Genomic DNA, 27,007 nt, shown 5'->3' on the forward strand with positions numbered 1-27,007 from the left:
CGCACCACGCTCCCTCCGATCCCTGTGTCCCAGCGGTCCCTGGTGCCTTCTGTCCTCCGCCCTGCTGCCGTCCAGGAGCGCATTGCCCAAAAGCAAGAAATACAAAAACGCTCCCACGACAAGTCCTGCCGTCCCCTTCGGCGTCTGTTCCCTGGTCAGGTCGTCCGGATGCAGTCCCCCTCCGGAAACTACCGACTGGCGGTTGTCGTCAGCTCTTACCTCGTCGACCACGAGGGTACCATCTACCGCCGATCCCGCCAGCATTTGCGCCTGGTCAATGAGCCCGCTCCGCCTCCTGCTGCCCCCCCGATTTCTTCCTCTCTGCCTACCGCTCCTCGCATGCCCAGAACGCTGCCCTCTCAGCTCTTTGTGCCCCGCTCCCCTGCTGCCAGTCCGCCCTCGCCTGTTCGTTTGCCCGCCTTTGTGCCGGTTTCCCCTCCCCGGTCTACGCTCCATCCCTCTCCTGCCTGATCTCCGGCTCGTTCGCCCGCTCCCGCTCCTGTTCCTGGTGTTCCTGCGGAGGAGGGGGAGGACGAGTTGCGTACCCGCTCCGGGCGGTTGGTCAAGCCGCCTGTACGTTACGGGGAATTTGTTTAACTGTTGCCTGACTGTGTGTGTGTTTAACTGCTTGTAGTGTATGAGTCGTGGTCGCCCTGTCACTGCTGTACTGCTTTGTTTCCAAGGGGAAGGATGTAGACTAGTGCATGTTCCTTTAACATAGTGACCTCACCACTACTAACCACTCCCCATATCACCAGTATAATTGTAACCTCCCCACCTCTAGATCGCTCTCTAGCTCCGGTGATAGACCACGGACAGCTAGGGCAGTAATGTGTATGAGTAGTGTGATTAGTAATAAAACAGTAGTGAAGACATAGTGCGCTTTGACTCGTCTTTACAGTTTCCGTATTATTTAGCTAATACCGTTAGTTATCTTTGTGATAGAGATCTCACAATAACAGAGCCATTCTTAAAACTGAATGTCAACGTGAAGATAAGACACTACAATAATTATAAAGATAAAAAAATTGGGATAAGGCAAAATAGGAAAACACGTCTTGTGGTGCCAAGTTACGAAGGAAAGATTGGTGTTTTAATAATCGTAAACATTTATGAAAGAAAAATTGATAAGGCAATGAAGCAGATTTTAAGGTAGACAAAAATGCTAGAGAAACTCAGCGGGTGAGCCAGCATCTATGGAGCGTTGGAATAGGCGACGTTTCGGGTCGAGACCCTTCTTCAGACTGAAGGTCTCGATACGAAACGTCACCTATTCCTTCGCTCCATAGATGCTGCCTCACCCGCTGAGTTTCTCCAGCATTTTTGTCTACCTTTAATTTCTCCAGCATCTGCAGTTCTTCCTTAAACATAGAAAACAGGTGCAGGAGTAGGCCAATCAGCCCTTCGAGTCAGCACCGCCATCCAATATGATCATGGCTGATCATCCAAAATCAGTGCCTAGTTCCTGCTTTCTCCCCTTATCCCTTGATTCCATTAGCCCTAAGAGCTATATCTGATTCTCTCTTGAAAACATCCTGTGATTTGGCCCCCACTGTCTTCTGTGGCAGAGAATCAGGGGAAACAAAGGATGGTCAACCAAATGATAAGGTACAATGATCTTTGTAAGAGTAATAAAATAGAAAACTAAGAAAATTTCTAACAAAATGACGTTAGAAGCTGTGAGAGTGTGAATAACTTCCGTAGAAAGTAGTATTTAGGAATATAGTAACAAGACAATTCAACCTGTCTTGCCACTCACAGATTATATTTGACCTTAATCTTAATTTTATTCACCTACCTTTATTTCCTAATTCGCAATGAGTTTGCCTTTAACCCAAGTCTATTAATTTCTAATTAATATGGCTTTAACTGCTTTTGGAGGGGGGGATTACAAATTTCAGCTTAGTGCGGAATAAGTTCTTGCTAATTTAATCTTGAATGACCTAGCTCTATTTACCCTAAAAAAACTAGAAATATATCAGTCAATGGAATGGAAAATTAAGACAATAAGAAAAAATGGTTAAAAATAGAAGAGAAACTTCAAGGAAGCATTATTTCAAAAAGTTTAACATAATTTGATTAAGATAATATATCAGAAATAATGCACTAAATATGTCAGGAATCAATTGGTGGCTACACAGAGATTTATTTAACTACATAGGTGAATAAAACTGTGGAAAGATACCTCAGACACAGTTGGAATAAGAAACCACTTTTTATTTTTGGATGCTGCTGTAAAAAAATCCCCGGTATCCCACTTCCAAATGGGAACATTAGATTGATAAGCCAAATGAAACCACATATGAAAGAGAAATTTGAAATAGGCAGACAAGAATACACTTGGCAGTCCATGAACAAAAGTCCAACAAAATTTAAAAAGGAATGAAATGAAACTATAAAATGAAATGAGAAAATTTAATAGCATCAATTGAAAAGCATCAAATCCCATTCAAGAGTATGCTATTTCATATGATTGTATCAGGTACATAATTGCCCTTTATAAGAACTTTGTTGGATTGGAATGTTAGTCCTACAATTCATTTATGCAACCACAAAATGAGAATGTTTTTATGTGCATTACTTGCCAAATAGCCACCATTGATGCTGAGCAGCAGTCTAAAGGGATTAATTCAGTATTTTGACATGAAGAGTGAAGCCACTATGAGGAAAGTGTATTTTGTGTAGGGGTCAATAGCTTAAGCAAGGGGGCACTCATCAGAAAATACAGATTTTATAGCATGCCATTGACTGGGCGTCAATCGTTACCTCCACTAGACTCTCCCAGCTGATATTTGATATATAGTTTAAAAATTGCAGTGTGAAGATTGTGATTTGCATTATGGAATTTTACTTTGCAGGATACCTATGGAAGTATTTCCTTAGGAAGTATCTGAAATGCCCGAGGCCCCAGATTTTCCTTTCTTCCTCTGGCAGTGTGTGCTTTCTTCAATTGGTAAGGTAGGCAACCATTTGCAGATAATGAAGTTGCCGCATCTTTAGCAACCACCGCAATGGTCTTCAGAAATATATATAGAATGAACTCCAGGAGACTTATTGTTTCCATTGCATTTGCACTCAGTGTAGTCAGAATGCTCATTCGCCATTCAAGCGATTCACTCTCAGCCGTGCTTCTTCAAACAGCAATGGGACACAAGTTAGTAACAGAATTAGTCGGGTACAAACAATTCTGTTAAGACAGCAAAATATGTAAAATGATAACAGGCAATTTTGCGCATGACTAGCAATTGATTCCCAAGGTCCAGTCAACTAGCCAAATATTTATCATCTCTATCTAACTAACCTTGCATGCATCATCCTAACTTGCCAATTATCCAATAGCCAAGGTTGCAATCAACCCCAATAATAATAATAAAAGTGCTTGCTCAGAAAAAACCTATTGTATTCTCATTCCATTCACTGCCGTGCTAGTCTAGTCGTGAAATAGACTACCCATATGATCCTTTTCCAGTTAGGTAATGCACACCAGATTATCAAATAAGTCCGTCATGAATCTTTTAAATTACTAACCAGCAAAAAATACAAGAAACCATATTCACATTTTAACTAAAATCTAATCCCTGGTCCACATTGAGTCAGCTCATTCAGTTGAGGGACACAAACAGAACTGATTAGCTTAATACCTCCATGTTGGGGATAGGGAACAAAAGCACCAGAAAAACAAAGGGAAAAGCCAGGGGGGAAAAAAGGAAAGGGGGGAAAAAAGGAAAGGGGGGAAAAAAGGCAACAACTCATCTATAATATAAAAACTACTGCATAGAAATGATGAGTCAATAGAATTCCCAAAACATTTTTCAAGTTCTTACCTCCTCTCCTGGCTGGAAATTTTCATGGCAGAGTGGACAGTGATTGGCAATTTTCTCAGGCTTGGCGGCTGCAGAAAGTTACAGAAAAACACTTCATTACTCTCTGCATCACGCATTCTAATTAATAACATTTTTACACCTTTGTAGATAAACTGTCCACTTGTGAACATAATTAATATTTCCATCTCTGGCAACATACTAAAAAAAATTGTTTCCACTTCAACTCTGTTAAGAGATCATTTGTTATTCAGTATGGTAGCAACGTGGTTGTGAATGGGCTGCATTGATAAACCTGGATTCATAACCTGGAGATAAGAACCTGAGCCCACCAGAGCAGATGGTGAATTGAAATCAATTAATTAGGTACATCTGGAATAAAAAGCTATCAATACTGGGAACTTTCACAAAATGAAGATGACTTGCATAACCCAGCTGGTGCACTATGACTCCCAAAGAAAGACACCTGCCATCCTTACTTGATCTGATCTATATGTGACTCTTAACTGCCTCTATAGTGACATTTAAGGATGAACAATAAATAAAGGTTATAGCCTTGCCAATGACACCCATAGCCGATAAATAATCCATAAAGGTTATAGCCTTGCCAATGACATCCATAGCCGATAAACAAATAAAATGAAAGCACTGATGCAGTCCATAGTGGAGTGCCGCAAGGCTCGGTGTTGGGGCCGCAACTGTTTACCATATATAGTAATGATTTGGAAGAGGGAATTAGGAGCAACACTAGCAAGTTTGCGGATGACACAAAGCTGGGTGGCAGTGTGAACTGTGAAGAGGATGTTATTAGTTGCAGGGTGACCTGGACAGGTTGAATGAGTGGGCAGATGCGTGGCAGATGCAGTATAATATAGATAAATGTGAGGTTATCCACTTTGGTGGCAAAAACAAGGGGGCAGATTATTATCTCAATGGGGTTAGGTTAGGTAAGGGGGGAGGGGGGGTACAACGAGACCTGGGTGTCCTTGTACATCGGTCACTGAAAGTTGGCATGCAGGTACAGCAGGCAGCGAAGAAAGCTAATGGAATGTTGGCCTTCATAACAAGAGGATTTCAGTATAGTAGAGAGGTTGTTCTGCAGTTGTATAGGGCTCTGGTAAGACCACATCTGGAGTATTGCGTACAATTTTGGTCTCCTAATTTGAGGAAGGACATCCTTGTTATTGAGGCAGTGCAGCGTAGGTTCACAAGATTGATCCCTGGGATGGCAGGACTGTCATATGAGGAAAGATTGAAAAGACTAGGCTTGTATTCACTGGAGTTTAGAAGGATGAGGGGCCCCCTTATAGAAACATATAAAATTATAAAAGGACTGGACAAGCTAGATGCAGGAAAAATGTTCCCAATGTTTCTACACCCAGATGGTGAAATTGTCTTTTAAAGGGAAGAGAAATGTAGTTTGCATTTGCCGCAGATTAATGGAGTTTTACTGCACTCATTTTTGAAACTAACTTGAGCACAGGTAACAAGCAGCAGTGAATTAAGTTACTCCTTTGATGATGGCAAGTGAATGGAAACAGCTGTGGAGTCTTAGAAATAATCTTTATTTGCAGCTTCTTGACCAAAAATGTCCCATCCAGTCCACTGCCAGTTATAGAGTCATTGAGTGTGGAAACAGGTTCTTTGGACCAACTTGCCCACACCGGCTACTGTGTTCACTGATAAACAACAGATAAAGTATTTAAGAATGACTGTTACATTGATTACATTATATAATGGAAGTTGAGTATTTATTCATTTTAACCCCATAACCCACAAAAGCATGAATTTTCATGAAAAATACATCTCCAGGAAAAGTAGTCCAATTTCATCTGCCTTTTGTTTTTATCTGGGGCAAGACAAAACCATCAACGCAAAGCTTTTATTTGCAGTACCTGAATATAATCATTAATGTGTTAACTAATCCAGATTCATATCAGTTTCTCAAAGACAATGAACTCCCTCAGGACCTTGTTCAGCATTTTTGTTCTCAAAATTTGTTTCCAAAATTGCCAAGGCAGGCCCAAGGATATGTTGGGCTCCACCCAGGCAATTATAAAATTGTTTTTATTACAGCCTGCATTAGGTCGCAGTTTTATACAGTGTCGGAAATTAAGGTAGGTGTTTTGATGTTTTGCTTCAATTCAAAATTTAATTTTACTTTCATATCGGCATTTGATAAGGTCCCACATAGGAGATTAGTGGGCAAAATTAGGGCACATGGTATTGGGGGTAGAGTGCTGACATGGATAGAGAAGTGGTTGGCAGACAGGAAACCAAGAGTAGTGATTAACAGGTCCATTTCAGAAAGGCAGGCAGTGACTAGTGGGGTACCGCAAGGCTCGGTGCTGGGACCGCAGCTATTTACAATATACATCAATGATTTGGATAAAGGGATTCAAAGTAACATTAGCAAATTTGCAGATGACACAAAGCTGGGTGGCATGGTGAACTGTGAGGAGGATGCTATTTCTGCAGGGTGACTTGGACAGGTTCGGGGAGTGGGCAGATGCATTGCAGATGAAGTTTAATGCGGATAAATGTGAGGTTATCCACTTTGGTAGCAAAAACAGGAAGGCAGATTACTATCTAAATGGCATCAAGTTAGGAAAAGTGGATGCACAACGGGATCTGGGGATCCTTGTACATCAGTCTATAATAATAATAATATATTTTATTGTCATTGCACGTCAGTGCAACGAGATTTAGTATGCAGCTCCAACCGATGAAAAAGAAAAGTAAAATAAATAAATAAGCTGTGTGTCGTGACCATCCGAGGGAGACAGTCCAGGGGGGGTGGGGGGCACTCAGCAGGGCTGGTTCAGAGCCGCTATAGCTCTTGGAATAAAGCTGTTTCTGAGTCTGGAGGTACGGGCGTAGAAGGCCTTGTAACGTCTGCTGGAGGGAAGTAGTTCAAACAGTCCGTTATAGGGGTGTGATGAGTCTTTATGGATGCTGACTGCCTTCCTGAGGCACCGTGTGAAAGTACTTACTATGAAAGTAAGCATGCAGGTACAGCAGGCAGTGAAGAAAGCAAATGGCATATTGGCCTTTATAACAAGAGGAATCTAATGTATTAATCAGAGATGCTGGTTAATACACAAAACGACACGAATTGCTGAAGTAACTCTGCTGGTCAGCCAGCATCTCTTTAAAACATAGTTAGGTGACGTTTCAGGTCGGGACCCTTTTTCAGACTGCTACAGGATGCTCTCGGTCTTGCTCTATGGGGCTCCCTCCCCTCTCACCAGGTGTCGCCCCTTCCTGTCAGCCGTTGCTATGGCCGCTCCTCCCTCTAACGCTGCCTCCTCCTCTTACCTGGAGTCAAGGTGGAAGTTGGTGACCTCTAGGGAGGAGGCAACGGTGAAGTGGCAGTGTACAAAGCAACAGCTAATGGAAAGAAGCAGCAGCTGGTGTAAAGGGAGGGAGTGTAATTTGCGAAGGAGTCGTCGACATCTTCCACAAAATGCACCTGTTGACACTGCCGTTGCTCCAACTAACGTTGTAACCCCAGACAGAGTTGCTATCCACCGCCTCCCTCGTTCGTGCTCGCCTTCCTAGTGTCGCATTAAAAGTGGCTCAAACGGAAAACGCTTTTATATCTATGAAACTGGCAGGAAGCCTTCGCTGTCCTCCCGTATGGATAATACAGGTCATTCAGGAAATGGGACCACGTATTGTGAATTGTTAACGCAAGTGCGTATTTATGCAACTCGCCTATTAAACAAGAGTGCCTGTACATAAGTGTGAATGTAGAAGCATGTGAAATTAGGTTGATGGACCGTGTGTGTATATGGTCAAATGGGATTTATGATCATGTTCTCCTAAAGTGACTTGGTCAAACCAAGATTGTTATGTGTAATTTCCTTAACCTTAATGAAAAAAATTAAATTAGATGTAATAATATTTTTTGGCTTACCATTGCAGTTCTTCGTCTTCAGATGTTCCTGGAGATCCTCTTTTGCTATTGCCTCATTACAGCGCTGACACTTCCCAAAGCTATCTTTTTTATCACACTCGGTTAGCCTGTGCTCAGTGAGACTGGCTATTTCTACCACCTGGATAGAGAAGGAAATTCAAAATTATTTCTGAATCACAGCATTTCAGTTTGTAGGTTAAAGGAAAAGCGAATCTATCCATAACATTTTAATGATCTACATACATGGACCATCTAGTCCCTTGGGTTTCCAGTTTTATCATTTTAAATATCTGTGATTTGCATGTCCAAACTATATGACCCAACACTTGCCTGTAATGTCCAATCAGTCCATTCTATGTTTTAACATGCCATTATAATGCATGCAACCACCTATTCTGCTCACATTGCAACCAAAAAATGGCTTGTATCATTGTCTATTCCATCTTTAAGTCAAGTGCAACTGCAATGTAATTCTTCTGATATCATGCTTGACATATCATGCCACTTTGAATACTTGGACACACCCCATGAGGTTTAATTTAAGAGAGACGTTTAGAAATTATTGGCCTTTTAGAATTTACATTCAAAATTAGTGAGGACAACAACCAAAAATCTACGGGGACCTATTAATTCTCGATGCCAGCCAGGTGAACACAAATTTTAAAGCCATTCTATTTTCTCAAAGATTTCACCAAATTCTTTCTATTTTCTCTTTCTATCTTGGAATTGCTTCTCTTCCACCACTGCTGTACATTTATTATTCTGCTAATTTTCCTTTCTAATGCTTTCTACTAATTTTAAACAGAAACTAAGAATTGCAACAACTTATGCGCCTGTCGATTTTTTGGGCAACTGCAGGCGACTGCCGCAAAATGTTCAACATGTTGAAAGATTTTCAGCTACAGTGGCGACAATTTTTGCTGTCATAGGTTGTAGCCAGGTGTTGTAGGTGAATTCCATTATAACTAGTCCCTAGCAGTCGCCTAAAGGGTACAGGTGCAAAATTAAAACCTTTCAGTTGCATGGTGGGAGACCTACTGTTACTAGAGGGAAATTGATAGGTTCCATTTTAGGGGTTGCACATTCCAATCAAAGAAGAGAGTCCATGTGCTTGTCCAAATGGCTCCAAACATCATAGTCCACACACAGCATGACAGCCAAAACTTTTTTTGTGCTCCTCAGTCTCTGTACAGCTCAACTTTTGGTGGCTTTGTGGTCTCAGCACAGGCTACATTCTTCTTGGAATTCCACATGGCACAAGATATTCATTGTATATGTTTGTGTTGTCCTGCCCTGCCTTGATTAAATTGGCTTGCTAATTTACCTAATACCTTAAATAAATAGTTACACTATTGCCTCTGCACAGCAAAGTCCTTTACTCACCAAATCAGAGACATTGCACTCAGTAGGCATTGCATACCATGCTTTAATACAATCCATTGACGCACACTCTGTGGTATCACAACTTTTTAGTTAGCCGACATCAATTTGCAACTCTCAATACTTAGCTAATTAACTGGGTGGATGGATGTCTGGTTACTATTGTTTCTTTTTTAAACACTTAAATAAAGACTTGAATCCAGGGAGAACTAGCTAACTGGATAGAGAATTGTCTTCATAGTAGGAAGCGGAGGGCGATGGTGGAAGGTTGCTTTCCAGAGGCAGGGAGTGAAGAAAGTGAATGGCATGTTGGCCTTCAGAACAAGAGGAGTTGAGTTTAGGAGCAAATAGGTCCTTCTGCAGTTGTATAGGGCCCTAGTGAGACCACACCTGGAGTATTGTGTGCAGTTTTGGTGCCCTAATTTGAGGAAGGACATTCGTGCTATTGAGGGAGTGCAGCGTAGGTTTACAAGGTTAATTCCCGGGATGGTGGGACTGTCATATGCTGAGAGAATGGAGCGGCTGGGCTTGTATACTCTGGAGTTTAGAAGGATGAGAGGGGATCTTATTGAAACATAAGATTATTAAGGGTTTGGACACGCTAGAGGCAGGAAACATGTTCACGATGTTGAGGGAGTCCAGAACCGGGGTGGCCACAGTTTAAGAATAAGGGGTAAGCCATTTAGAACTGAGATGAGGAAACACTTTTTCCACACACAGAGTTGTGAGTCTGTGGGATTCTCTGCCTCAGAGGGCGGTGGAGGCCGGTTCTCTGGATACTTTCAAGAGAGAGCTAGATAGGGCTCTTAAAGATAGCGGAGTCGGGGGATCTGGAGAGAAGGCAGGAACGAGGTACTGATTGGGGATGATCAGCCATGATCACATTGAATGCCTGTGCTGGCTCGAAGGGCCGAATGGCCTACTCCTGCACCTATTGTCTATTGTCAGATTGGAGCCCTATGACTAGTGATGTGCCTCAGGGATCAGTGCTGGCCCCATTGCTGTTTGTGGTTTATGGTGTTAGTAAGTTGCACATGACACTAAAGTGGGTGGTATCATAAATAGTTATCAAAAATGGTTATCAAAAATTACCAAAGATCTTGTTCAATTGGGGAAGAGGGCAAGGTGTTGCATTTTTGGAAATCAAACGAGGGAAAGACATTCACACTGAATGGTGGGGCCCTGGAGAGTGTTCGAGAACAGAGGGCTCTAAGAGTACAGGTACACAGTTCATTGAAAGTTGCATCACCGGTAGATAGTGCAGTTAAGATGGTCTTTGGCACATTGGGCTTCATCGGTCAGAGTATAGAAGTTGGGATGTTATGTTACAGTTGTACAAGACATTGTTGAGGCCGCATTTGGTGTATGGTGTTCTGGTTTGGTCACTCTGCTTAATAGTTGTTAAACTGAAAAGGATATTGTTAAGCTGGAAAGACTGCAGAGAAGATTTATGAGGATGTTGTTAGGACTTGTGGGCCCGAATTATAGGGAAAGGTTGGGCAGGCTGGGACTTTATTCTTTGGAGCGCAGGAGGATGAGGGGTGATCCTCTAGACACAAAATGCTGGAGTAATTCAGCGGGAATCTTCCGTGTAATCCAGCATCTGCAGTTCCTTCCTACACACGTGATCCTTTGGAGGAGTTAAAGATCATGAGGGAAATAGATAGGCTAAATGCATAGTATTTTACCCAGAGTAGAGGAATTAGGAACCAAGGAACACAGGTTTAAAGTGAGAGGAGAAAACCTTAATAGGAATCTGAGGGGCTACATTTTCCACACAGGGTGGGGTTATTTACGAGCTGCAAGAGGAAGTAGTTAAGACATATTATAACAAAGATAAAGGCCAAATGTGGGCAGGTGGAACTTGTAGATGGAGAATCTTGGTTGGCATTGGCAAGTTGGTATGAAAGGCTTGTTTTCATACTATCCGATTCTTAATCCTATTGCAAATGAAAAGACTAAGAAAATCTAAAACATTTAAAAAAATCATCCCCTTATTTAAGTCTACACTCAGTTGACATTATGATCTGTTTTAAAAAAAAACATAATTCTGTACAAACTAATCACCATTAAGTTAGTTATGTTGCAGACTTATACTACCGTGTAGTCTGTTCTTTTAGGACTCACGGCCCTGTTGTCCTCATTCATTCTAGCACGTTGTTGAAATGTCATACTCTTTATCAGAAAAAGAGCAGATATCAGACCTCACGACCAGGATTGAGGTAAAACGTGCAATTCAATTCATTTTATATGACCAATGCACAATATATTGTTTCCCCCTACATATTTCCTTACTTCATTTCTTACTTCTGTTGAGTCTGCTATTTTCACAGCATCTCCATTGTGCAGGAGACATTTTGAGCTTCCAGCACATAGTTCAGAAAATGTTTAACTTTTGGGTTGTAGTATTTCCAAAGTTGACATCTTTAACATTACTTTGTCAACCAAGTAAGGAATGGCAAAATGAAGGGTGCCAATTAACTTAAGTCCCGGTCTTACCCAGTGCAAATGTACACATTTACCAGTGGAATTGCTTCTCTTCCACCACTGCTGCACATTTATTCACAATATTATGAGCAAGAATGTTGCACAAAACAGGGTGATTATTAATATATAAATGCATGACCTAAATATTGGAATGGCTGAACTGCATCCACGTAATACTCCACTGCTGCATATTTATTCATCGTATCATGGACAAGAATGTTGCATAAAAGAGGGTGGTGATATATGGAACAATCTGCCGGAGGAAGTAGCTGGGGCAGGTACTACAACAGTATTTAAAAACACTTGGACAGGTACACGGATAGGAATGTTTTAGATGCATATAGTTCAAATGTGGGCAAATGGGACTGTGGAGAGGATGTTTCCACTAGTGGGAGAGCCTAGGACCAGAGGCCATAGCCTAAGAATAAAAGGACATGCCTTTAGAAAAATGAGGAGCAATTTCTTTAGTCAGAGGGTGGTGAATCTATGGAATTCTTCGCCACTGATGGCTGTGGAGGCCAAGTCAGTGGATATTTTTAAGGCAAAGATTGACAGCTTGATTAGTAAGAGTATCAGGGGTTATGGGGAGAAGGCAGGAGAATGGGGCTGAGATGGAAAGATAGACCAGCCATGATTGAACGGCAGAGTAGACTGCCTAATTCTGCTCCTGGAACTGAAGTGCTTTGATGGGGTATAGATGACGGGCTGAAGGGCCTGTTTCTGTGCTTATGGCTAATGTTGCGTAAATACTGTGTCATATTTTTAGCATATTGAATATTTAAGTGCAACTTTCTACATGGAAGTCTATTAAAATGAAGGTAGAAGTAAAACCACAATTACATCGCTGTGTTTGTAAAAGGTATATTCATGTCATTTATAGACATGAATGTAGTTCTCCATAGAAAATGTATGTTTTGCATACTCTTGACACATACATTTCACCAAAACATAGGAAAACACAAAAAACATGATTTAATTTGATACTAAATGTACTGTATTGATCTATTTGAAGATGTCAAATTAAATTGACAAACTTGAGGTTACACGAGTATACATGATACTTATACTGGCTAGAAGCAGGATAAATAAAATTGAAACATTACAGTTCATAATGACAGATGTAAAACGAATCTTAACTCCCACAGCTTATTTACATCCCTCTATATTTTATTTGAAACAACCGTACCCTGGAGCATTGAGCTACCAGTTCTGGTCTTCTCTCAACTGGGTTGTGAATGCCGGGCAGTGAATGCCATGCAGTATCACCCAGCACAGCGAGGCCATGTCCTGCTCCCGGCGGCAGTTGGAATTTAAGGATTTGCAGGAAGCGGCTGACATGAGCGAGGCCAGCGAGCGGCAGGAGAGAGGTGTTCAGACGGAGAGCACTGCCAGAGGTGAGCGGGCCGGCAGAAGGCGCTGAGGTGGCGGCCGGTTCCGCTGTCTGGTCCCAGCGGCTGCTCGCAGCTACCTGAGCTACTTCCCTCCCCGGCCACAATGCAGCACAATCTAGAAGCATTTAGATCAGTTAGAAATTTCGGTGAACAAATGGAAGATGGAATTTAATCTGGATGACAAGCGTGAGGTGTTGCATTATAGGAGGTTAAGTGCAAAAGGGAAGTATACAGTAAATGGTACGATCCTTAGGAGCATAGATTTACAAAGGAATTTTGGAGTGCAAGTCCATCGATTCCTGAAGCGGGCAATACAAGTGGAGAGTGGTAAAAGTGTTTATCAGTCAGAACGCTGTGCATAAGTGTTGACATATGCAGCTGTAACAAATGTTGGTTTGGCTGGATTAGGTGTATTGTGTGCAGTACTGATATCCCATTACAGGAAGGACATGAGGCCGATATTTAGAGACGGTGAGAAGAAGTTCACCAGGATGTTCCTTGGTTCGGAGCGGATTAGTTATAAGGAGAGGTTGAACAAAGGCGACCTGATAAAGGTGATAAGATTGAGAGGGTAGATAGCGTAGATAACCAGAAGCTGTTTCCTGGGATGAATGGTCAAAATCAAGAGTGCATAGGTTTAAGGTGAGAGGAGGAAAGTTTTAAAGATGTGTAGGGCAAGTTTTAATTTTACAGAGAATGGTAAGTGCCTAGAACGTGCTGCTAAAGGGAGTGGTAGATAGGTATGCTTAAAATGCATTTAGGCAAACACATGAACAGGTTGGGAATGGTGGGATACAGACCATGTGCAGCCAAATGGGATTAGTTTTGATTGGCATCATGATTGGTACAGATATGGTGGCCAAAAGGCCTTTTCCAATGCTGCACTGTTCTATGTTTGGGTACACAAAATATTTAAGGACACATACCCCAATACAAATGGTATTTTTGCATATAGTACGTAAACATATTGTTTAAACACTACTTGAATTTCTCCTATTCAGAAAGCAATGCCAGTTGAGTGTGGCTATAACACAAATTGCCAGTTAATTCGACATACTTGTTTGCAATGCTCACACCGTCTCAACATTGGACAGTGCTTCCAGTAATGGATGTCCAAGCCTTCATCCGTAAACATTTCATTCCTCTCCCCACAGAATATGCATAAACTGAAAGAGGAAATTGAGATGCAACAAACTCAGTTCAATAATGGAAGACAGCAACCAACTTAAAATATACATTTTAAATAAAAACAGACTGACTTCTGGATCTTCTAGCATTTGGATTAACAGAGAAGCAGAAACAGACAACTGTTATGAACCCACTACAGAAAGATGATTTAATAAGAATGCAACTTGATGGCAAAAGTACAATCTCAAGGCAGAGTATTTATTTAGAAAAACAATTCAAGTGCAACTATAAATTAGAAACTAGTTTGACTTCAAGTTCTAAACAATTACCAAATGCAGACTTGTGATTTCAAGCTGCACTGATTCCTGCACAAGTGGCTTACACAAATGAAGAACTTTTCAATTCATGCAGTAATCAGTTTCATGTTTATGTGGTTCATTGAAGAAACTGAGTGCTGAGGGGTTATTATAGCATTTATATACTTATAAAGATGTACTACTGAAAGCACCGCTGTGGCAGAAACATAGCACGAGCCCATTGTTCCCACTATTATTTCAAGAGCCTGGTGCAGACTCATGCTCTCCACCAGCATGCAGATTATACAAAGATCTTATGAATCTGTTCCCACTTCAACACAAATCAAAGAATGGTGCAGTGTGAACAATGCTCCCCAATTATTCTGTGAATTTTATGTAAGATTGGCTATACATTATCTTACCAGATTGGAAAAAGATTTCTCAAATGAGTTCTAAATTGACTTTAAAATAGATCAGTCTGCACTGTTATAAGCCCATTATCACAATTACAGTGGTGGACAATAATAGACAATAGGTGCAGGAGTAGGCCATTCGGCCCTTCGAGCCAGCACCACCATTCAATGTGATCATGGCTGATCATCCCCAATCAGTACCCCGTTCCTGCCTTCTCCCCATATCCCCTGACTCCGCTAATTTTAAGAGCCCTATCTAGCTCTCTCTAGAAAGCATCCAGAGAACCTGCCTCCATCGCCCTCTGAGGCAGAGAATTCCACAGACTCGCCACTCTGTGAGAAAAAGTGTTTCCTCATCTACATTCTAAATGGCTTACTCCTTATTCTTAAACTGTGGCCCCTGGTTCTGGACTCCCCCAACATCGGGAACATGTTTCCTGCCTCTAGCATGTCCAAATCCTTAACAATCTTATATGTTTCAATGAGATACCCTCTCATCCTTCTAAACTCCAGAGTGTACAAGCCCAGCTGCTCCATTGTCTCAGCATATGACAATCCCGCCATCCCGGGAATTAACCTTGTAAGCCTACGCTGCACTCCCTCAATAGCAAGAATGTCCTTCCTCAAATTAGGGGACCAAAACTGCACACAATACTCCAGGTGTGGTCTCCCTATGGCTCTGTACAACTGCAGAAGGACCTCTTTGCTCCTATACTCGATCCCTCTTGTTATAAAGGCCAAATACCCAAAATGTCCCCACAAGCTGTTAGAAACACCTGTATCTAAATGTTTTCAATACGAAGTAAAAAGATCAACTTTCCCTTCCTCGTCATAGCCTGAAACCTTGGAATTACAATCAGATTAACCTGACAATTACATATCAAGCAATTTATGTATGAATGTGGATATTATGTTTTTCAAAGGTACACCCCAAATTCAATTCATTCGCAATACAATTGCTGTGCTTCTGGGGAAATCTTGCACAATTTTCAACACTGTTCAATCACAAAGGAGACAAATTAACTTTAGACATATCGTAAAAGAGTCCGCTTTTAGACAGGTGTTAAATGTGGACTTACTTATCCAAATAATCAGCAACTGTGGACTGTTCAAACGGTATCTCTGGCTGAGAAGCAGGAACTTTTGTTCCCTGTTCTGGAAAGATTACAACCAAATCACCTTTTCATTTCAATTATACAGCATGGCAGTTTTTCAAACATTAATAGATTCAAGGATACCTGAAATGTCACCTGTCCATTCCCTCCCCATTTGTTGCCTGACCCACTGAGTTCCAACAGCACTTTGTGTTTTGTGCAAGAGATACAAGAGATTTATAACTGGCATCAGAAAGTGCTCTAAAGTAAAATTATTCAAGATATTGAAGAATGACAAAACTGACACACAAGACCAAAGGGGAGCTATTTCTTGCTTTATTTCTTAATTTTCAGTTATTCCCATTTCAAATGTTATTGCACATTAAATTTCAGCCTCACTTTAAATGAATGAAACACAAACACATAGGAAAATTCTCAAATATTAAGTGAAATATTTTTAATTCTTCACATCACAACAGATGCCTGCTGAATGTTTGTTTGGAATTATTCATTTCTATATTTTTTACTATTGTAACAATCAATAAGATATTATCTCAGCTTGAGTGCGAATGCCAAACCTGAATTTCTGTTAAATTTGAAAAGACAAATCTGTCCATAAAGTGCCTTAATAGACTCGATATTCTTCATGGTGAGTCATTCATCCGCAATCTGATTACAAAGCCGAGACTGTAGTATGACACTAATTGTGCAGAATTTTTTTTGCACTAACACTTGATTTAAAATGTTGCAAACAGCCCACTGTGGCAAAACACTGTGCAGGATAATATAAAAAATGTCTGCTTATCTGTAGCAAGGTCTTCAGCAGAGAAGACTGAAACAATCTTGGATGTTCCCAAAAGTATAAATAATTGGAAAGAGCTTCAACAATTTACATGTATTTGGAAGATAAGGAATCTAAATTTGGAAGATAAGGAACCTACTTCTGTGATGGACAATTGCTTCTATTAGGACTTGTACTGAGCAACCAACTTTTATAATTCACAGTGAACAAGAGCCTGCCTACACGTAACACCTCACTAAATGGCCAAGCAGATTCAATTGTCTATATAAAATCAGGCAAATGCACCCCTCGCTAGTTTGTCTGGACAAAAGTCACCTTTGAATGTTTGAAGTCACAAGTGAATTTTGGGCATTAGACTGCTTGTTTAACAGATCAACTGACTTAATTATTTATTTGTCTGTTATTTGTGATATAGAGTGTATTTAAAATAATGAAAAAGGTCCCTTCGGTTGTGTGGAAAATAGCTACACTAGCTATTCATAAAATAGTTGCCTCCCTCCTTTCGCAGCCTGTCCTCTAATTTTCCAAAAGCCGAGACATCGTCCCCACATTCCTCCAATAATGTTTGCTTCTTTGTAAACTGGGAATGAGATCTAAATTTAAATCCCAGTCTATTAGTCTCATAGCTGAATGACAAAAGCTTATCCACTTTTCTCTCATTTGTGAATAGATAATGGAAATAAATTTACACAAACCTGTTTTAGAATGTTTGCTGTTCTCGACATCCTTCCCCTGAAAAAAGTGATATTTAAACTATTAGAATCCTCTTAATATGAATAATTATTGAAATAATTATAGCTGCAATACCAATAAAAATGCTTTGCAATTTGACAAAAAAAAACTCAAAAGCACAATTTTTGCACGCAACCTCAATAGTGAGTGCTTCAAGCTTTTTATTGTAAAAACATTGTTTTCATTTTGCACTGTCCTGTTAGGCAAATCACATTTCAACTCTTCCATAGGTGATTTTTAAATCAGTAGAAGTTTTTATTTCTGACTGTTTCTCTTTCCACAGATGCTGCCTGATCTGCCAAGTGTTTCCAGCATTGTATACTTTTATATATAATTTATAAGATCTTCATAGAACCACTGTAAACATTAACTTCAATCAAAACCATTTTATAAGATTGGACTACATGTCATTATGCAGAATTATTAAATGGGACGTTCGTAATACCACTCTTGCAAAACAACATTTTCTTAATCATATTAAAAGTAAGCAGTTTTTTTGCTTCAAATACCATAAAGCTGATCTTCACATCAAATGTGGAAATTATTATTTGCAGTTATCAAATTGCTTTATGCAAAAGCAAACAGGATAGTTCCAAGATAGATAGATATTATTCCTCAAAATTTGATCAAATATCTTACTTCAGAGAATTCTACTTGAATGGGATGGTGTGTGTTACAACTGAGATTTTTCCACTTTGCAAATAGTTTATAATTAAGATGTGGCAGCATACATTTGAGTACAGATATTGCTTAACCTACATTGTCTATGGGAAATTACATATAAACATTAATGGAAACAATGGAACTAATGATGCACCACAGAATAACTTGTTCCCTATAAAGCAAGTTGGAAAATCGTTTAAAAGAAAACCTACAACTATCTGCAAGGTATATAGAAAATAAGGCAGATCAACTGCATGTACAATGAAATGCATGAAAGTAGGATGAAGATTTAGATACTACTGAAACATGACTTTAAGAGGGACTGGAATGGCAGCATTTTTCCTGGTTAAAGCATCATTGATTGATTGATTACTTTATTAATCATCAGATTAAATCCAGGAAATATAAAAAAGGGCGTGCGTCAATATTGTTTCAACAAACAATCACAACTTTGCTATTGTGTTTAAGGAGGAACTGCAGATGTTGGAAAATCGAAGGTACACAAAAAAAGCTTGAGAAACTCAGCGGGTGCAGCAGCATATTCCAGGTGCGACAGAGGTTCATCTGCATCTCCCCCAACCTCATCTATTGCATCCGCTGCTCTAGATGTCAGCTGATCTACATCGGTGAGACCAAGCGTAGGCTTGGCGATCGTTTCGCCGAACACCTCAGCTCGGTCCGCATTAACCAACCTGACCTCCCGGTGGCTCAGCACTTCAACTCCCCCTCCCATTCCGTATCCGACCTCTCTGTCCTGGGCCTCCTCCATGGCCAGAGCAAGCACCACCGGAAATTGGAGGAACAGCACCTCATATTCCGCTTGGGGAGTCTGCATCCTGGTGGCATGAACATTGAATTCTCCCAATTTAGTTAGCCCATGCTGTCTCCTCCCCTTTCTATCTCTTCCTCAGCCCTCCTCCTCCTTTTTCCTTTCTTCCCCCCCCCCCCCCCCCCCCCCCCCCCCATCAGTCTGAAGAAGGGTTTTGGCCCGAAATGTTGCCTATTTCCTTCGCTCCATAGATGCTGCTGCACCCGCTGAGTTTCTCCAGCTTTTTTGTGTACCCACAACTTTGCTATAGAATGTTATGCTACATTAGTATAGTGAAAGCTATTTTTTTCTTAGAAAAGGACCTACCCTCCTCCACTGTTCTTTAACCTTTTAAAAACTTTATCAGTAAAAAAAGATGGGTATTATATCATTTCTTGAAATTGCAAGCATTTAAAAAGCAGTACCTCAACGGTAATATTTGCTGAATTATACCCAGTGCTGGTAAATAGCAAACGGATTGAAGAAATGGGAATGCTTGCAGTTGGGCGGGGGTTGGACATGTTAGATGCAATGCACCTAAAAAGGACAACCATTAAAATTATTAGTGCTGATAGACAAGGTAATCTTGGTATAGTGTGACCATTTGAAAATTGATAAGAAAAGAGTAAGGAGCTATGCTGGTTCAAAGAGATGCAAAAATATTTAGTCAGGGAGCACTGAAATAGCCCCTCTGGCCCAACTTGCCTATGCTGACCAAAATGCCCTTATACCCTACACCCACATTTTGCCCATATCGCTCTAAACCTTTCCTACCCATTTCCTGCCAAATGCCTTTTAAATGTTGATATTGCACCTGCCTCAGCTGCCTTCTCTGGCAGCTTGTTCCATTATCCATCACCCTGTGTGAAAACGTTGACCCTCAGATTCTAATCTAAAATTTCCCCTCACCATAAACCTATATCCTATGGTTCGTGATTCCCCAATTCTGGCTAAAAGAATCTGTGCATTCGTATATTCCACTTATGGTTTTATACACCTCTGTAAGATCACCACGCAGCCTCCTGAGCTCTGCAAAATTAAGTCCTAGTCTGCACAATCTCACAATAGCTCAGGCCCTCGTCCTAGCATCATCCTCGTAAATCTTCTGTGCACTCCTTCCAGCTTAACAACATCCTTCCTGTAGCAGGGTGATCAAAACTGAGAACAATACGTTAAATGTGGCCTCACCAACATCTTGTACAACTATAACATAACACCCCAACTTCTATACTCAATACTCTTGACTGATGAAGGCCAATTAGATTAGATTAGATTAGACTTTATTAATCCCCTTATTCAGGGGAAATTCAGATGTCCTTGCAGCACACTAATAAAAAATACAACATAGCATTAAAGAAGAAGTTCAACACCAAAACACAAAAACATCCCCCCACAGTGGTTCCCACTGTGGGGGAAGGCACAAAGTCCAGTGTACGGATTAGTAAGGATGGACATTGAGCAGGAAGTTTTGAGATAAGAAATAATGATTGACAAGGTCTCTGCAGAGACTTTCAACTGTTAAGCTGTATATATTTTGCAAGCTTGCCAAAAAAAATTTTTGTGACAAGTTTAAATAATTAATCCGAAAGAGGGTGGCTCTGAAAACAAGACTTTTCTTCCTTTCAATTACAAAAATTCAAATTCTATTTGCAGACTTTGTGTAAATATTTTGAGATTGATACCAGCAGGCATATTTCATCTTCAGATATTTTCTGGCTTCCAGAGAGTTATCATGTGTGTGGTATTAGACCACCAAATAGTCAGTAATTTGTTTCCCTCACCTGCTGTTAGTGAAGTTTAATTTTCTACCTGTTACATATTTCTATAATCATGCAAATGAGCACCGTTGAATTAAATCAGTCACATCATGGAATAAAAGTTAATTTCTGACTCATATCCTATTAATGTGCAATTTGATAGAAGATTAAATATAATGAGAGTTAATGATAAATTCAATATTAGATTTAAGGGCGAGTTATCAGCCAGGCTTTACAAGTTAAGCAAGGCTGACTGAAAAAATAAGGCAAGAATCAATAACACTATACTCAGCCAAATTGCTAATTTAAAATACAGAATTACAGAGGGGAGGCATTCAAAATGCTGTTTAAACTGCCACAATTTATAAAGCAAGCTGCAAAAGCAGTACTTAACTAAACAACCACAGTTAACAAAGAATTGAAAATGTAGAAACGTGCTTATACCGAAGGTAAAAATTGTTGGGGATCCGAGAAATCGGGAGGTATGCAAAGCAAGCAATTGAATTCAAACAAACCAGCTAATATTGCAAAATAGGAATACTAGAAAACGTTTGCAAGAGATGTGAAGGAGAAAAAATATATAAACGATTGTTTAAAAAACGATGGCGAAGAATATTGTGTCGGAAGGAACTGCAGAAGCTGGTTTAAACCGAAAATAGACAAAATGCTGGAGGAACTCAGCGGGACAGGCAGCATCTCTGGAGAGAAGGAATGGGTGATACTTCGGTGCGAGACCCTTCTTCAGACTCCGTTTCGGGTCGAGACTGCGAGAAGGTCCAGAGGACGTTTCAAGAATGATCCCAGGAATGAGTAAGTTAACCTGTGATGAGCATTTGATGGCATTGGGCCTGTACTCGCTGGAGTTTAGAAGAATGAGGGGGGACCTCATTGAAACATGCAGAATTGTGAAAGGCTTGGATCGAGTGGATGTGGAGAGGATATCTCCACTAGTGGGAGAGTCTAGGACCAGAGGTCATAGCCTCAGAAATAAAGGATGTTCTTTTAGGAAGGAGAAGAGGAGAAATTTCTTTAGTCAGAGGGTGGCGAATCTGTGGAATTCTTTGTCGTGGAAGGCTGTGGAGGCCAAGTCTGTGGATTTTTTAATGCAGAGATAAATTCTTGATTAGTACAGATGTCAGAGGTTATGGGGAGAAGGCAGGAGAATGGGGTTAGGAGGAAGAGATAGATCAACCATGATTGAACGGCGGAGTAGAGTTGATGAGCCGAATGGCCTAATTTTTGACCTTATGAGGCCCTCCTTCAGACCGAAGGGTCTCGACTCGAAACGTCACCTATTCCTTCTTTCCAGAGATGCTGCCTGGCCCGCTGAATTCCTCCAGCATTTGGTGACTATCTTTGGTTAAGAATATCAAATGCTTCAAAGCATATAAAGTATTTGGAATTAAGGAAAGCCAGATTTATCATATACTTATTAATCATCACTACATAAAAAGATGTAGTCCAAGAAGTTTGAGGAAAGCATACAGATTTACAGGATTATTATAATATGGAAAATGTCAGAAGAGAAAATTGCAAAACTAGAAATAAATATCCAGGACTCGTTGGTTTCCACCTAAGGATATTGAGAAGAGAAGACATTCCAATAATCATGTGCTATTTTATTAAAAAAGAAAATCGAGATGGTCTAATGTCTGTGTAATTGTTAATAGAATGCAATTCTGACATTGACGAAGCAACCAAATGAATGCAAATTGCTCAGAGTTACCATAATCACATTTAACAAAACTAGTTGAAAATTTTAGGTACTAATGTAAATATGAAAATATTCATATGAACCTCCAGAATACATCTCAGTACTGTTCAACAGGATATTATTTAAAACAATTAAAACAAGTGGAGCATGAAATAGTCCCCTAATATTGGTATAAAATTGATTAAAATGAGGAGAGAATATATATTTATAATAGTACAATGTAATTAATTGCTTTATCCAATTCTCCATTCCACCACAATTATAATAAAGAGTATAAAGTAAAATACTAATTCAGACTAATTGATATCACCATGTGGTACAAACAATAGCACCAAAAGAGCAAAAATCTGTAATTGAGCAGTGGCAGATTAAGTAGTGAACAAGCAGTAAAAGGTTTTATCCTCCTCAACAGAATCTAATATTTTCTTCATGTAATGAAGCTAAAAAGTCTGAGAAGCAGATATTTTTCAGCATACAGAAGCAAAATAAATGAGGCAAATAGGACATTAATATTTTATCTTGAGAGTGCAAGGACATACATGCGTAGAATTAACTTCCTTATAGATCCATGTTCAATATTTGGGATTGCATTTAAGAAAGAATATTGGCTTTGGAAAGAATGCAGATTTGACAGAATGAATCCAGGTCTGAAAGGTTTACATTTTGAGCAAGGTGGCATGGATTGTATTTCGGCCAGTAGAGATTCTGGGCATTCTAAGTGAGTTATAGAACAAGGGTTCCCTCTGGTTAGTATGAAAAAAATATTTGCTCTTTATTAAAAAAAGTTATTGCAGCTCACCATTTTATATTATAGAACCATGGTGAGTAAACAAAGGTAATACAGAGCAGCAATAAGAGTAAAATGATAAATGTGATGGACAGCATGCCTATTATAAATTAGTGATTAGCGCTCAAGCTATATGAAAAAATGTGTTTTATCTATTCTATCTGTTCAGATATCTTACCTAAGGTTAACTGTTAAATTCCATTGACCAAGTAAATAATTAGAGAACTTTGCACACAAATGCGATTTAATCTATCATGCTTGTTTTTGCTCCTTGAGACATTCAATTAGTCTCTCACCCAATTTATCCCCCACTGCTCATTAATTTGTTATTTTTATTTTTTTTACTGAACCATTGTACATTGCACCTTGTTAAGTCATGTTTATACACCTTTTCAGCCTGGACTTCTGCCTGTATTTCTCTCAATGCCGCCAGCTGTTCCTGAAGAGCTCGTATTTCTTCCTTCTTCCGCTTCTCTGCCTCTTCTGCCACTGCTTTTTTATGTGCCTAGTGGAAACATGACTGAATAAATAATTTATTAAACAACATTTTTATCTGCATGCGAAATTGTTTCTTGCATTGCTTCCAATGGTATTTAGTATTTTCCCCCTTTCTTACTTCACATTTGTTTCTTTTCCAGAGATTAGAAGTGAATCTAGTACATCTGTAATATTTTCAAATTATTTTTAATGAATTGTGACATTTCCTTTAGAAATGTCATCGTTCATTTCTCTAGTATATTAAATAACATTTTTAGTTTAAAGATACAATGCGAAAACCGGCCCTTAGGCCCACCAAGTCCGTGCCGACCAGCGATACCCTTTCATTAGTACTATCCTAACTCTACCACTGCGCCACCGCTGCCCTCAATGTATTTAGGATGGCTTGTGGAATTCATGGTTCTGTTTTATGATGAATTAAGCCCCTTTAAAAAATGGCATATATAAAGAGATTAACAGAAATAACACACCAAAGTTCATCTCCTTGGCATTTTCAGTGAAATGAAAAATATGAAGATCAGAAATCAAAGGACGCACACTTTCACCGCCATAGAACTTACTCGTTGTTCAGCTTCTGTTGGCCTCCCGTCTATTTTTGCAAACCCATCAAAAAGTGATTTGTATAGCACATTCTTACGAATATTTGCAACATCAGGTGGAAGATAGTGCAAAATCACATTCCCATGACGTCGATACATGTTAAAGATAATCCGCACAGCAGTGTCTCGGACTTCGGAAGCAGAGTGTTCCAAAGCTTCTGCTGTAAACTTACAGAAAAGATTGAGAGATTATTAATGATCCAAATTTTTATTATATCGTCTAAATTTATCGATAATCATTCAACCAGCAGTCCCACAGTTGGAGGTAGATTTGGCTGTTGCTGGAGTGCATGTGTACTTATGATCTATTCCCCATTTTTGATCTATCTCCTATTGTTTCCCTAGTGATTAATTATTGAGCCATTTTAAAGAGGTTTGAGTCAACCATAATGGGTGCACCTGGAGTCAGACTGAACGGTCAAAGCAGATTTGCTTCCCTCTCAAGACAGGAGTTGCAACAATTCTGTTTACAATAATCCAGTAGTAACATTACCACCATTATTGTTTATACCATTAGTTAACTTCCAGATTTAATTACTTAAATCCAAATCCCCAAGTTGTGTGTGGTAGAATTACAATTGCATTCATAATTTAACTCTGGATACCAGTCTTGTAACTTAACTCACTGAGTCACTGCATTAAAGAATCTCAAACCTCAGTGATCAGCCTCATTAATGACTAGTTCAGTTTAATCAAATGGGATTTACCCGCAACATAACTGACATGCCAAATGTTACAATTACCCTCTGCTGCAGATATTTACTTCGATTCTATACTTGTGTAATCACTGGTGTAATTACCCAGATTCCTTAAAAATCACCTTCTTAACCACGGAGAAAATGTTGTGAGATGTTCTACAGACCAAAAGATTAATCCCTCACTAAATGGGCCGGAGTTATCTGAAAATCCTCGTTGACAACAATATGTACTGATCTGTATATGTCATCATCTGGGACAGATCATGCTTCCCGACTGAACCGTGCTTCTGTCAGAGGTTTGGGACTTGAACAGCATGTCTTTGCGCAGCTGGAGCAATGACAGTAGCCAAGAAAAAACATGTAGCCATCACTTTCAAATAGCCTCACCATTAAGAAAACATGGAGACGTTTACATGGTGGAAAGACCTGAACAAAACTGCATTGCTCATCTGTAACTCCTCAATTATTTCTCAGGGCCATTAGCCCTTCAAATGTCAAAAAGCATACCAAGAGTTAAAAAGTAATAAAATAGGATAGCATTCTTTGGTTTATTCAGGCAATTCTGGTTCTAGGTTTAATAATTTAGGCTGTCACAGAAAATCTCATTCATGAAGAGGTAACCAACATGTTTGCAGTATGCTGCAAACCCTTTCTCATAAAACACTTAGTAAAATTACAATCTGTCAGGATTCAGCATACCCATGTGGTAGAAATGCATCTCCTGCATTCTGGCAAACTCTTCTTGGATTCAGAGGCCCAACCTCAACATCATTCTTCTTGCAGATGTAGAGAGCAAGTTCACAACTACAAGTAAATCTAAACCAGAGCATTCTGAAGATCCACTGCTAGAATATCAGATCACTTTACAGAGTTTGACAAATGGAATCATTCAGTGTCACATGGAACAAGATAAAATGCTGCAAACAACACATTCACACAGAAGCTAAAAATATTACTGGCCTTCTTCCTGACATACAAACCCACCATTCACTTGAATGAGAACAGAGATACTCATGCCAGAAGGTTCTTGGCTAGGCTTCCCCATCTGAGATGCTCTAAAACTCGGAATAATGCTGTCCTAATTCCACAAGGGATTTCGCAAAGCAATGGACGTGTAGTAAGCAGCTGCAGAGCAAATCTGCTCTAATAACTTTTCAAAGACACAACTTTGATTTGTTGCTGAAATCAGGGTTTATTGAAGATCACTAACTAGATTGATGACATTAAAAAAGGTATAGTATACTTCATAGATAATACTTTTGAATTCAGGCAGTTTTCCTCCAAATTGATTAATCTGGTACAATTCATAGACTCCAAAACAACCAGCAATGGCCTGAGCTTTTCCCTTAGTCTACAAGACACCTAATAAGATGCAGCAGGATTTGACAGCAAGGCTGAAACCTCCCAGAATACAATCCAGAAAGTAACGTAACATTTAAGAAAAAGAAAAAGAGATGGGATTACAGGTCAATAATCTTTGAGATTAAATAGTTTGAAGCACAAACTGTGACTCACTTTACTGATATGACATTGTCAGATGAGTTTCTGTATTTTCAGTAATTTTTTTTAAAGAATTCTCAGCATTTAGTTTTTGTTAATAAATATATTTCCCGACCCATATTGCATCTTTTAATATTGCAGAACAACTCTCATTGTAATCTGCTGTTAAATAGAGTTGCAGTAGCTTCAAGCACAAGAAACAAGCAATCTATACAGGCACTGGTTAACCTTCTGTCATTTAAGGTGCATATTATCAGAGTTATGGGTTTCAGTAAGTACAGTAGGTGTACTGTTGAGTTATTAAACGGAAAGTTACTTCCCGAACAGTAGTTTGCAAATTACTGCCTATTTACATGCAAAATAATTTACACATGAATATGTTGACAATTGAGTCATGAGTATGTTCAGACAACAATTGTAAAAATCTTTTTTTTACCTTTTATCAAGTCCAACTCTCCACAGGTCAATATTCATAAAAACCATTTCTTGGCCCTTGCGGGGATTGGTAGGAAAGTTGGAA

General features: G+C 39.7%; 1 protein-coding gene across 5 annotated transcripts in view; it reads right to left on the bottom strand.

Annotated features, from left to right (window-relative positions):
* cep104 (centrosomal protein 104) overlaps positions 1-27,007 on the bottom strand; it is a 79,708-nt gene that overhangs the window by 10,777 nt on the left and 41,924 nt on the right. For 4 of the 5 annotated variants that reach the window (XM_033048067.1, XM_033048068.1, XM_033048066.1 and 1 more), the window contains exons 15-21: positions 24,251-24,457; positions 23,581-23,697; positions 17,427-17,463; positions 15,915-15,990; positions 14,056-14,164; positions 7,741-7,879; positions 3,825-3,892 (exon numbers count right to left, since the gene is read on the bottom strand). In XM_033048067.1, the coding sequence (XP_032903958.1) occupies positions 3,825-3,892; positions 7,741-7,879; positions 14,056-14,164; positions 15,915-15,990; positions 17,427-17,463; positions 23,581-23,697; positions 24,251-24,457 (753 nt within the window). Of the gene's footprint in view, positions 1-3,824; positions 3,893-7,740; positions 7,880-14,055; positions 14,165-15,914; positions 15,991-17,426; positions 17,464-23,557; positions 23,698-24,250; positions 24,458-27,007 lie in introns of all 5 variants that reach the window. The other variant, XR_004416542.1, reaches the window with a different exon arrangement.

The sequence above is a fragment of the Amblyraja radiata genome, chromosome 31, assembly GCF_010909765.2.
Source record: "Amblyraja radiata isolate CabotCenter1 chromosome 31, sAmbRad1.1.pri, whole genome shotgun sequence".
Lineage (NCBI taxonomy): Eukaryota > Metazoa > Chordata > Chondrichthyes > Rajiformes > Rajidae > Amblyraja > Amblyraja radiata.